Source organism: Schistocerca americana, chromosome 4, assembly GCF_021461395.2.
Source record: "Schistocerca americana isolate TAMUIC-IGC-003095 chromosome 4, iqSchAmer2.1, whole genome shotgun sequence".
In the NCBI taxonomy this organism is placed as follows: domain Eukaryota; kingdom Metazoa; phylum Arthropoda; class Insecta; order Orthoptera; family Acrididae; genus Schistocerca; species Schistocerca americana.
Window position 1 is genome coordinate 499,884,875 of NC_060122.1, and position 13,961 is coordinate 499,898,835.

Genomic DNA, 13,961 nt, shown 5'->3' on the forward strand with positions numbered 1-13,961 from the left:
CAACTGATTAACTTACAAATATTAGCAAGGTGTACAGTTTGGGGAAGAAACCATTAAGTAAAAATGTAAGGCAGGTCAACCTGGTATCTGTGTGGCACTTCAGAGAAAGTTTAAGAAGTGTTAAATGGGAAGATGTATATAATGTCAATGATAAATGCAACATATTTCTTGATAAAAAAATTACTAAATTACTAAAATGTAAACCACGAAATGTAACACCAAACAGTTATCAAAGAAACCTTGTATCACTACATGCATTAATGTGTCTTCAGAAAGGAAAAGAAAATTGCATGAGGCAGCAAGAATTAGTAAAGACTCAGAAGTAATTTTACACTATAAAAATTATTGTAAAATACTGAGAAAAGTTGCCAGAAAATCAAAAATATATGAATATTATAGATTAAATTAACAACTTTGGCAAGAAAATCGTATCAGTATGGACCATTGTTAGAAGAGAGGAAAAGTAACCACTTGGATAGATAGTACTACTATTAAAGAGTTAATCCAATAGAAAATGATACAAATAATGTCATGTAAAAGATACTGATTGGTTTTCTGTGAGTGGGCTTGCCCTGAAATTTTAAAAAACACACTACATCCAAATTTCTACTGCAAGGAGTACAGCTCCATCAATAAATATAACATATCAACAGAAGTCAGTAGCCAGGGTAGAGCATACTATTTGTTTTTCGGTGTACATACAGATGAGAACCTTAATAGGAACAGTCATATTTGGGATCTCCTAAAGCGACTAGGTTCAGCAATTTCTGCAATCAGAATAATTGCTAATTTTGAGGATATAGAAGTTAGCAAGCTGACATACTTTGCATACTTTCACTCTCTGATGTCATATGGTATAATATTTTGGGGCAACTCAACACTTACGAAAAAAATATTCACTGCTGAAAAGAAAGAGGTTAGAATAATGCGTGGGGCTCATAACCAGACATCTTGTAGGCATCTCTTTAATGTTAGGAATTCTTACAAAAGCCTCACAGTACATTTATTCGGTGATGAAATTTGTTCTCAACAACATGGACCAGTTTCAAACAAGTGACATTCATGATTATCACACCAAATGAAGGAAAGACTTACACTGATCTCTACTTAACTTATCTTTGGCAAAGAAATGCGTGAACTATGCTGCTCTAAAACTTTTCGATAAATTACCAGATGAAATAAAATTTCAGACACACGGCAGTAACAATTTCAAAAATAAATGCAAATCTTATCTCGTTGACAAATCCTTCTATACATAGATGAATTCCTGAATAGGAATAAATAAATCTGTAGGTATAGTATATGAATTTTGTACCATTTAAGGAAATGTGGTATGCAATAAAAAATATTCATGCGTGCATTCCTTATGCCCTTGACATGTTCCACATCATATTGGTTACCGTGAGACTGATCTATGGAACATATAACTAACTAACTACCCATGGAAATTAAACGTCTAAGAGTCTTGCAGTTGCACATTTCACCCCTTTATGTGCCTTAGCTAGATGCATAAAAGGTAATGCAGACCAGTTTACCTTATCGTGTAGTACCTGTGGATATTTACATTACTCTCAAATAAAGCTGAATATTTCTTAATAAATTTCATAAGTGAGTTCATCTACTGTGAAGCTGTGGCTAATATTCCCAACTATTTTTAATTACTTTCTTTTGTGTAACGAACACTTTTCGTCAAAGTGAGGAATTACCTCAAATATTTACCCCGTAAGACATCAGTGCATGAATTTGTGCGAAATATATTAACGACATCTACATTCCCACCGTTGGCAATCATTCTTAAGGAAAAAGTAGGCAAACCTAAACTTTTGCTGCGCTTTGCACATGTTTTCGCATTGTTATGATGTTATTTGCACAGAAAATCAGGTAATTGTGGTGACAAACAGATAAAATCAGACATACGCAGTTACTCTGTAAAACATTACCAACGATCACGGGTCTCTAGCACTAAAAAACACAGAAACTTTCCCTGAACAGGCTCCGGAATTTTATCGGTCGAGTTCAGGTTCATCATGCATTAAACAAAATCTCAGGTGCATATAAAGTACAAACGGCTTCCTTGTTGCAGATTTCCTACGACATGGGAGGCAACGCATTACTTTGGGTGTTGAGCAACGAGCTGACTCCCGCGTCCGTCAGAGGAGTCTCCAACTCCTGCGTCGGCATCCTGTTGTCGGTGCTGGCGTTCGGCATCACCAAGCTGTTCCAACTGGTCGAAGACTCCTTCGGAACCTACGTCCCCTTCTGGTTCTTCTCCATATCTTGCTTTGTCGGGGTCATCTTTGCGTGGTTCTTCATCCCAGAGACTAAGGGCCGTTCTCTGGAGGACATCACTGCCGAGATGAGCGCTAAGGCGGAAGGGCTCCCTCGTGAGTCCTTAACGCGGAAGACGAGCCTCGAGGATATAAGTGCTGTGCAGTAATTTTTATGAGATGTATATGTATGATACCGAACCTGAGACAAGAATCTTAAATGACCTACGCAAACAGAAACAGTTCTGTTTAGCAGGAATGTGTAAGAATATGTATCAAAACACAACTCTAGCTTGATTTTGAGATTTCTTTAAGATCTGAGTACATTAAAAGATACGGGTAATAGTGCTAAAGGGCTAAGAGCCGATTTTGCACGAAGTGTGTTTTCTAGTTCGTTAGGTGGAATGTGAAGATGGTTTTTACATGCTAAAATGTCACTCTCCAATTATGGTCGATGCTTCGAAGACCAACAGATGGACGAGAGAGTACTGCTATGACTTGTTCATGTCAATGTGGTAAGTGTAGAATGTGTCAAACGACTTTGCTGTTCTGTACATAGGGATTATACACTTCCGCTAGCTCCTGCCATTTTGGAGCCTGACTCTTGCGTGTCTTTATCAGCGGTTCAATGGATAGTGAAAGCTATATGAATAATTCAGCAAAGGGAAGTAACAGAAAATCTGGTAACGTTAAAGGAGAGCGTGAGCGGAGGTGAGGAAGCATTTTCTTCCTGATGATGTAATGAACACCATAGCAAAACGTCCAATAAGCAACCTCTTAAAGTTTTTCAGATGAAAGACAGTTATTTTATGGATTTTCAGCAAGCAACTGGTACGATTATGATTACAAGTAACATTAATAAAAGTTCTGCCTCATGGATTAAAGCTGGCAACTCTCGTGTTATCCAGAAAAAAAGATTTTAGGTGCCACTGATAGATTGGAAATGAGTACTGAAAAAAAGGTCAGCGATGTGGAGATTCCTAAACGACCACATTCAATGAGGTCACTGATGCAAAATGATAGTATTCCTAGAAGAAAAGAGATCTCAAAAGTGTGATGGAACAACGGCCTGAGGCGTACAATAACTTTTAATGTGACCTGTGCCGAAACAAAAGAGTAAAATGATTACTAGAGATACTAACACTGCAAAACTTGTTTGATGGACTTATTAGCCCCTTTAGCATTTCAGCTCAAATTTATTCAAAAGCAAATGTTCGTTAGTTATTTTGGATTTTGCCAAGTGATAACTTGCTTTCCTGAAGTCAATGATACAAGTGTTAGTGTGAAGTTACGGCATATTTACATTCTGCTTGTTAGAATAAAGTTTATGCTGAATAACCTAGAATGTACGTTTTGATAATTAGCCCCTTTAGTATGACAACCATTGAAATATTGTCTGTAGCAGTAAAATCTCTCTTTCTGTTATTTACCACTCTACTTTCCATTTGAAAGTTAAGGTTCAGCTATTTCCAGAATGAGATTTTCAATCTGCAACGGAGTGTGCGCTGATATGAAACTTCCTAGCAGATTAAAACTATGTGCCAGACCGAGACTCGAACACGGGACCTTTCCCTTTCGCAGGCAAGTGCTCTACCAACTGAGCTACCCGAGGACGACTCACGCCCCGTCCTCACAGCTTTACTTCTGCCAGTACCTCACCTCCTACCTTCCGAACTTTACAGAAGCTCTCCTGCGAAACTTGCAGAATTAGCACTCCTGAAAGATAGGATATTGCAGAGACGTGGCTTTTCCACGGCCGGTGGATGTTTCCAGATTGAGATTTTCACTCTGCAGCGGAGTGTGCGCTGATATGAAACTACCTGGCAGATTAAAACCGTATGCCGGACAGAGACCCGAACTCGGGACCTTTGCCTTTCGCGTGCATGTGCTCTACAAACTGAGCTACCCAGAGCACGACTCACGCCCCGTCCTCACACCTTTACTTCTGCCAGTACCTCACCTCCTACATTCCGAACTTTACAGAAGCTCTCCTGCGAAACTTGCGGAACTAACACTCCTGAAAAAATGGATATTGCGGTGTCATGGCTTAGAAACAGCATGGGGGATGTTACCAGAATGAGATTTTCACTCTGCAGCGGAGTGTGCGCTGATATGAAACTTCCTGGCAGATTAAAACTGTGTGCCGGACAGAGACCCGAACTCAGGACCTTTGCCTTTCGCAGGCAAGTGCTCTACAAACTGAGCTACCTGAGCGCGACTCACGCCCTGTCCTCACAGCTTTACTTCAGCCAGTACCTCGTCTTCTACCTTTCGAACTTTACAGAAGCGCTACTGTGAAACTTGCAGAACTAGCACTCCTGAAAGAATGGATATTGCGGTGTCATGGCTTAGCCACAGCCTGGGGGATGTTGCCAGAATGGGATTTTCAGATTGCAGCCCAGTGTGAGCTGATAGGAAACTTCCTGGCAGATTAAACTGTCTGCGGGACAGAGACACGAACTTGGGACGTTTGCCTTTCATGGGCAAGTGCTCTACAAACTGAGCTACCTGAGCACGACTCACACCCCGTTCTGACACCTTTACATCTGCCAGTACCTCGTCTCCTACCTTCCAAACTTTAAAGAAGCTCTACTGCGAAACTTGCAGAACTAGCACGTTTCAAAGAAAGGACATTGCGGTGTCATTCTTAGCCATAGCTAATGGGATGTTACCAGAATGAGATTTTCACTCTGCCGTGGAATGTGCGCTGATATGAAACTTCCTGACAGATTAAAACAGTGTGCGGGGCGGAGACCCGAACTCGGGACCTTGCCTTTCGCGGGCAAGTGCTCTACAAACTGAGGTACCTGAGCACGACTCACGCCCCGTCCTCACAGCTCTACTTCTGCCAGTACCTCGTCTCCTACCTTTCGAACTTTACAGAAGCTCTCCTGCGAAACTTGCAGAACTAGCACTCCTGAGAGAATGGATATTGCGGTGTCCTGGCTTAGCCACAGCCTGGGGGATGTTTCGAGAATGTGATTTTCAATCTGCAGTGGAGTGTGCGCTGATGTGAAACTTCTTGACAGATTAAAACTGTGTGATGGGCGGAGACCCGAACTCGTGACCTTTGCCTTTCGCGGGCAAGTGCTCTACAAACTGAGGTACCTGAGCATGACTCACGCCCCGTCCTCACAGCTCTACTTCTGTCAGCACCTCGTCTCCTACCTTCCGAACTTTACAGAAGCTCCCCTGCGAAACTTGCAGAACTATAACTCCTGAAAGAATGGATATTCCGGTGTCATGGCTTTGCAACAGCCTGGGGGAAGTTTCCAGAATGAGATATTCACATTGCAGCCCAGTGTGAGCTGATATGAAACATCCTGGCAGATTAAAACTGTGTGCGGGACAGAGACCCGAATTTGGGACCTTTGCCATTCGCGGGCAAGTGCTCTACAAACTGAGCTACCTGAGCACAACTCATTCCCCGTCCTGACAGCTTTACATCTGCCAGTACGTCGTCTCCTACCTTCCGAACTTTACAGAAGATCTCCTGCGAAACTTGCATAACTAGCACTCCTGAAGGATATGATATGGCAGAGACGTGGCTTTTCCACGGCCGGGGGATGTTTCCAGATTGAGATTTTCACTCTGCAGCGGAGTGTGCGCTGATATGAAACTTCCTGGCAGATTAAAACTGTGTGCCGGACAGAGACCCGAACTCAGGACCTTTTCCTTTCGCAGGCAAGTGCTCTACAAACTGAGCTACCCGAGGACGACTCACGCCCCGTCCTCACAGCTTTACTTCTGCCAGTACCTCACCTCCTACCTTCCGAACTTTACAGAAGCTCTCCCGCGAAACTTGAAGAACTAGCACTCCTGAAAGAATGGACTTGCGGTGTCATGCTTAGCAACAGCTAATGGGATGTTACCAGAAAGAGATTTTCACTCTGCCGTGGAATGTGCACTGATATGAAACTTCCTGACAGATTAAAACAGTGTGCGGGGCGGAGACCCGAACTCGGGACCTTGCCTTTCGCGGGCAAGTGCTCTACAAACTGAGGTACCTGAGCATGACTCACGCCCCGTCCTCACAGCTCTACTTCTGCCAGTACCTCGTCTCCTACCTTTCGAACTTTACAGAAGCTCTCCTGCGAAACTTGCAGAACTAGCACTCCTGAGAGAATGGATATTGCGGTGTCCTGGCTTAGCCACAGTCTGGGGGATGTTTCGAGAATGTGATTTTCAATCTGCAGTGGAGTGTGCGCTTACATGAAACTCCCTGACAGATTAAAACTGTGTGCCACGCGGAGACCCGAACTCGTGACCTTTGCCTTTCGCGGGCAAGTGATCTACAAACTGAGGTACCTGAGCATGACTCACGCCCCGTCCTCACAGCTCTACTTCTGTCAGTACCTCGCCTCCTACCTTCCGAACTTTACAGAAGCTCCGCTGCGAAATTTGCAGAACTATCACTCCTGAAAGAATGGATATTCCGGTGTCGTGGCTTTGCAACAGCCCGGGGCATGTTCCAGAATGAGATTTTCACATTGCAGCGGAGTGTGCGCTGATATGAAACTTCCTGGCAGATTAAAACTGTGTGCCGGACTGAGACACGAACTCGAGGCCTTTTGTCTTTCACGGGCAAGTGCTCTACAAACTGAGCTACCTGAGTACGACTCACGCCCCGTCCTCACAGCTTTACTTCTTTCAGTACCTCGTCTCCCACCTTCCGAACATTGCCGAGGCACTAACGCAAAACTTGCAGAACTAGCACTCCTGAAAGAACGGATATTGGGGTGTCATGGCTTAGACACAGCCTGGGGGATAATCCAGAATGAGATTTTCTCTCTGCAGCGGAGTGTGCGCTGATATGAAACTTCCTGGCAGATTAAAACTGTGTGCCGGACAGAGACCCGAACTCAGGACGTTTTCCTTTCGCAGGCAAGTGCTCTACAAACTGAGCTACCCGAGGACGACTCACGCCCCGTCCTCACAGCTTTACTTCTGCCAGTACCTCACCTCCTACCTTCCGAACTTTACAGAAGCTCTCCCGCGAAACTTGAAGAACTAGCACTCCTGAAAGAATGGACTTGCGGTGTCATGCTTAGCAACAGCTAATGGGATGTTACCAGAAAGAGATTTTCACTCTGCCGTGGAATGTGCACTGATATGAAACTTCCTGACAGATTAAAACAGTGTGCGGGACGGAGACCCGAACTCGGGACCTTGCCTTTCGCGGGCAAGTGCTCTACAAACTGAGGTACCTGAGCATGACTCACGCCCCGTCCTCACAGCTCTACTTCTGCCAGTACCTCGTCTCCTACCTTTCGAACTTTACAGAAGCTCTCCTGCGAAACTTGCAGAACTAGCACTCCTGAGAGAATGGATATTGCGGTGTCCTGGCTTAGCCACAGTCTGGGGGATGTTTCGAGAATGTGATTTTCAATCTGCAGTGGAGTGTGCGCTTACATGAAACTCCCTGACAGATTAAAACTGTGTGCCACGCGGAGACCCGAACTCGTGACCTTTGCCTTTCGCGGGCAAGTGATCTACAAACTGAGGTACCTGAGCATGACTCACGCCCCGTCCTCACAGCTCTACTTCTGTCAGTACCTCGCCTCCTACCTTCCGAACTTTACAGAAGCTCCGCTGCGAAACTTGCAGAACTATCACTCCTGAAAGAATGGATATTCCGGTGTCGTGGCTTTGCAACAGCCCGGGGCATGTTCCAGAATGAGATTTTCACATTGCAGCGGAGTGTGCGCTGATATGAAACTTCCTGGCAGATTAAAACTGTGTGCCGGACTGAGACCCGAACTCGAGGCCTTTTGTCTTTCACGGGCAAGTGCTCTACAAACTGAGCTACCTGAGTACGACTCACGCCCCGTCCTCACAGCTTTACTTCTTTCAGTACCTCGTCTCCCACCTTCCGAACATTGCCGAGGCACTAACGCAAAACTTGCAGAACTAGCACTCCTGAAAGAACGGATATTGGGGTGTCATGGCTTAGACACAGCCTGGGGGATAATCCAGAATGAGATTTTCTCTCTGCAGCGGAGTGTGCGCTGATATGAAACTTCCTGGCAGATTAAAACTGTGTGCCGGACAGAGACCCGAACTCAGGACCTTTTCCTTTCGCAGGCAAGTGCTCTACAAACTGAGCTACCCGAGGACGACTCACGCCCCGTCCTCACAGCTTTACTTCTGCCAGTACCTCACCTCCTACCTTCCGAACTTTACAGAAGCTCTCCCGCGAAACTTGAAGAACTAGCACTCCTGAAAGAATGGACTTGCGGTGTCATGCTTAGCAACAGCTAATGGGATGTTACCAGAAAGAGATTTTCACTCTGCCGTGGAATGTGCACTGATATGAAACTTCCTGACAGATTAAAACAGTGTGCGGGACGGAGACCCGAACTCGGGACCTTGCCTTTCGCGGGCAAGTGCTCTACAAACTGAGGTACCTGAGCATGACTCACGCCCCGTCCTCACAGCTCTACTTCTGCCAGTACCTCGTCTCCTACCTTTCGAACTTTACAGAAGCTCTCCTGCGAAACTTGCAGAACTAGCACTCCTGAGAGAATGGATATTGCGGTGTCCTGGCTTAGCCACAGTCTGGGGGATGTTTCGAGAATGTGATTTTCAATCTGCAGTGGAGTGTGCGCTTACATGAAACTCCCTGACAGATTAAAACTGTGTGCCACGCGGAGACCCGAACTCGTGACCTTTGCCTTTCGCGGGCAAGTGATCTACAAACTGAGGTACCTGAGCATGACTCACGCCCCGTCCTCACAGCTCTACTTCTGTCAGTACCTCGCCTCCTACCTTCCGAACTTTACAGAAGCTCCGCTGCGAAACTTGCAGAACTATCACTCCTGAAAGAATGGATATTCCGGTGTCGTGGCTTTGCAACAGCCCGGGGCATGTTCCAGAATGAGATTTTCACATTGCAGCGGAGTGTGCGCTGATATGAAACTTCCTGGCAGATTAAAACTGTGTGCCGGACTGAGACACGAACTCGAGGCCTTTTGTCTTTCACGGGCAAGTGCTCTACAAACTGAGCTACCTGAGTACGACTCACGCCCCGTCCTCACAGCTTTACTTCTTTCAGTACCTCGTCTCCCACCTTCCGAACATTGCCGAGGCACTAACGCAAAACTTGCAGAACTAGCACTCCTGAAAGAACGGATATTGGGGTGTCATGGCTTAGACACAGCCTGGGGGATAATCCAGAATGAGATTTTCTCTCTGCAGCGGAGTGTGCGCTGATATGAAACTTCCTGGCAGATTAAAACTGTGTGCTGGACAGAGACCCGACCTCGGGACCTTTGCCTTTTGCAGGCATGTGCTCTACAAACTGAGCTACCTGAGCACGACTCACGCCCCGTCCTCACAGCTTTACTTCTCCCAGTACCTCATCTCCAACCTATCGAACTTTACAGAAACACTCCCTCACGCCCCGTCCTCACAGCTTTACTTCTCCCAGTACCCCATCTCCAACCTGTTGAACTTTACAGAAACACTCCTGCGAAACTTGCAGAACTAGCACTCCAGAAAGAATGAATATTGTGGTGTCATGGCTTAGCCACAGCCTGGGAGATGTTTCCAGAATGAGATATTCACTCCGCAGGTAGTGTGCGCTGACATGAAACTTCCTGGCAGATTAAAACTTTGTGCCGGGCAGAGACATGAACTCGGGACCTTTGCCTTTTGCGGGCAAGTGCTCTACAAACTAAGCTACCCGTGCACGGCTCACGCTCCGTCCTCACAGCTATACTTCTGCTAGTACCTCACCTCCTACCTTCCGAACTTTACAGAAGCACTCCTGCGAACCAAGCATAACTAGCACTCCTGAAAGATAGGATATTGTGGAGAAGTTGCTTTGCCACAGCCTGGGGGATGTTTCCAGAATGAGATTTTAACTCTGCAGCGGAGTGTGCGCTGATATGAAACTTCCTGACAGATTAAAACTGTGTGCCGGGCGCAGACCCGAACTCGTTACCTATGCCTTTCGCGTGCAAGTGCTTTACAAGCTGAGCTACCCGAGCACGACTCACGACCCGTCCTCACAGCCCTACTTCTGCCAGTACCTCGTCTCCCACCTTCCAAACTTTACAGGAGCTGTCCTGTGAAACTTGCAGAACTAGCACTCCGGAAAAAATGGGTATTGCGTTGTCTTGGATTAGCCACAGCCTGGGGGATGTTTCCAGAATGAGATTTTCACTCTGCAGCGAAATTCGCGCTGATATGAAACTTCCTGGCAGATTAAAACTGTGTGCCGGGAAGAGACCCGAACTCGGGACCTTTGCATTTCGCGGGCAAGTGCTCTACAAATTGTGCTACCTGAGCATGACTCACGCCCCGTCCTCACAGCTTTACTTCTGCCAGTACCTCGTGTCCTACCTTCCGAACTTTACAGAAGCTGCCCAGCGAATCTTGCAGAACTAGCACTCCTGAAAGAATGGATATTGCGGTGTCATGGCTTAACCGCAGCCTGGGGGATGTTTCCAGAATGAAATTTTCACATTGCAGCGGAGTGTGCGCTGATATGTAACTTCCTGGCAGATTAAAACTGTGTGCTGGGCACAGACCCTAACTCGGGACCTTTGCCTTTCACGGGCATGTGCTCTACAAACTGAGCTACCTGAGCGCGACTCACGCCCCGTCCTCACAGTTTTACTTCTGCCAGTACCTCGTCTCGTACCTTCCGAACTTTACAGAAGCTCCCCTGCAAACTTTGCAGAACTAGCACTCCTGAAAGACAGGATATTGCGGAGACGTGGCTTAGCCACAGCCTGGGGCATGTATCCAGAATGAGATGTTCACTCTGCAGCGGCGTGTGCACTGATATGAAACTTCCTGGCAGATTAAAACTGGGTGCCGTTCCGAGACTCGTACTCGGGACCTTTGCCTTTTGCGAGCAAGTGCTCTACCAACTGAGTCGCCCAAGCACGACTCACGCCCCGTCCTCACAGCTTTACTTTTGCCAGTACCTCGACTCCAACCTTCCGAACTTTCCAGAATCTCTCCAGCGAACCTTGCAGAACTAGCACTGTTGAAAGATATGATATTGCGGAGACATGGCTCTGCCACAGCACGGGGCATGTTCCAGAATGAGATTTTCACTCTGCAGCGGAGTGTGCGCTGATATGAAACTTCCTGGCAGATTAAAACTGTGTGAGGGGCAGAGACCCGAACTCGGGACCTTTGCCTTTTGCGTGCAAGTGCTCTACAAACTGAGCTCCCCGAGCATGACTTATGCCCCGTCCGCACAGCTTTACTTCTGCCAGTATCTCGTCTCCTACCTTCCGAACTTTCCAGAATCTCTCCTGCGAACCTTGCAGTACTAGCACTCCTGAAAGATAGGATATTGCGGAGTCATGGCTTAGCCACAGCCCGGGGCATGTTTCCAGAATGAGATTTTCACTCTGCAGCGGAGTGTGCGCTGATATGAAACTTCCTGGCAGATTAAAACTGTGTGCCGGACAGAGACCTGAACTCGGGACCTTTGCCTTTCGCGGGCAAGTGCTCTACAAACTGAGATACCTGAGCACGACTCACGCTCCGTCCTCACAGCTTTATTTCTGCCAGTACCTCGTCTCCTACATTCCGAACTTTACAGAAGCTCTCCTGCGTACCTGCAGAACTAGCACTTCTGAAAGAATGGATATTGCGGTGTCATGGCTTAGCCACAGCCAGGGGGATGTTTCGAGAATGAGATTTTCACTTTGCAGTGGAATGTGTGCTTTATATGAAACTTCCTGGCAGATGAAAACTGTGTGCCGCACCGAGATTCGAACTCGGGACCTTTGCCTTTCGCGGGCAAGTGCTCAACCAGCTGACCTCCCCGAGCATGACTCACACCCCCTCCACACGGCTTTACTTAAGCTAGTACCTTGTCTCCTACGTTCCAAACTTTACCGAAGGTCTCGTTCGCAGGAAATAAAAGAGAGATTCAAGAGTAGAATTAAAATCCAAGCGGGTAGGATATCAATGATAAGATTAGCTGGTGACATTGCTATTCTCAGTGAAAGTGAAGATGAATTACAGGAGGCGCTTAATGGAATGAATAGTCTAATGAGCACAAGATATTGATTGAGAGTAAATGCAAGAAAGACCAAAATTATGAGAAGTAGTAGGAATAAGAACAACAGAGACTTAACGTTAGAATTTACGATCGCGGAACAGATGAAGCTAAGCAAATCTGATACGTAGGCAGCAAAATACCCTTGTCGGACGGAGAAAGGATGACATATAAATTAGACTAGAATTGGCGAAAAGGGCTTTCCTGGACAAGTCACATCTACTAATGTCAAACAGAGATCTCAGTTTGAAGAAGAAATTTCTATGGATGTACGTTTGGGGCACCACATTGTGTGGTAGTTAAACACTGACTGTGGGAAAACCGGAACAGATGCGATGCTACAGACGAAATTAGGTAAGTAATGACAAGGTTCTCTACAGAATCGGCGAGGAAAGAAATATAAGGAAAACACTCAGAAGCACAAGGGACAGAATGATAGGACATGTGTTAATACATCACGGAATAACTTCGATGATATTATAACTGGGGACATGAGTTGCAAGTGCTACTCTCAGGTGAAGAGGTTGGCACAGGTGAGGAATTTGTGGCGTGGCGGGTCGCGTCAAACCAGTCAGAAGACCGATGGCTCAATAAAAATAATAATAAAAAGAAAAGCAGCCTGTCTTACAATTCAACGCTTATATTGCCATTGAATCATAAATATATATTCCATGAATCGCATTAAAACGCTGAAGAAGTGTTTATGAACCGCACACTGAGTGTAACAACTTCTAAACAACTTCCTGGACGTAAGTATAAGGGTGCAGTGTAAATAGTTGTTTGTTGTTTATGGCACACGTGGCGTATGACAGTGCACGCTGTAAGGCAGAGCTGACATAATTGTATTTATACACTGTGTTTGTGATTAAGATTAGGTACTCTAGGAGAAATTGATTTGTTTCTCGTATTTATTATATTTCGTATTTGATGCCATTGAACAAATGTTTAACTTCTGTTACGTTAAGATGTTGTTCTGTTGTTCCGTCTTGTATAAGATGTTATTGAGATATAAGTATGGGTAGATTTGTTGGTAACTGATGGCTTAGTTGAACTTTATGTTGTTTTATTGTGAGAAGTGATAAACCTTCACATAGAAAACTACTTTTTCAACAGCACTCCCAACTCCAAATATCTTGGTGTAAATATAAATTACTCCTGCAGTAGAAGATAATTCGAATACCAAACTAGTCTACGGAAGCAAACAGAGTTTTCTTTTCCTTCCAAAAACTTCTGTCCTTCAAACTCTTGACCAGAAAACCAAGCTTAAGTCTACAACACAAAACCAGATCCGTACTACTATACGGAGACGAAACATGAAGGATGACCAAAAAAGAAGTGCATGAACTCACAGTCTTCTAAAATAAAATTTACAGAAAAATTTCTGGGTCAAAATTCGGCCAAGCAACACAGAGATGGATTTGAAGACACAACGAATAACTAGTGAAGCTACCCGACCAGTTCATGGTAGTGAACAGCGCCAAAGCGTGACGTTTACAAAGAGCAGGCCTGCTATCAGGATGTACCATGCCAGATTAGTCCGTCAGATATATGAAACGAAGACAGAAAGCTCCAGACTACCAGGAAGACCAACAAGCAAACGGGAAGACGAGGTGATTTCCGACAGCAGAGTGCTGGGTATCGCTGAAACGAAGGAAGCGGCACAAGAC

The 13,961-nt window shown here is 45.6% G+C and overlaps 1 protein-coding gene across 1 annotated transcript in view; it reads left to right on the top strand.

Moving 5' to 3' along the window:
• Positions 1-2,437, top strand: part of LOC124613583 (facilitated trehalose transporter Tret1-like) — a 68,168-nt gene extending 65,731 nt beyond the window's left edge. The window contains exon 5 of the mRNA XM_047142299.1: positions 2,084-2,437. Within this exon, the coding sequence (XP_046998255.1) occupies positions 2,084-2,437 (354 nt within the window). The remainder of the gene's footprint in view (positions 1-2,083) is intronic.
• Positions 2,438-13,961: the final 11,524 nt, after the last annotated feature.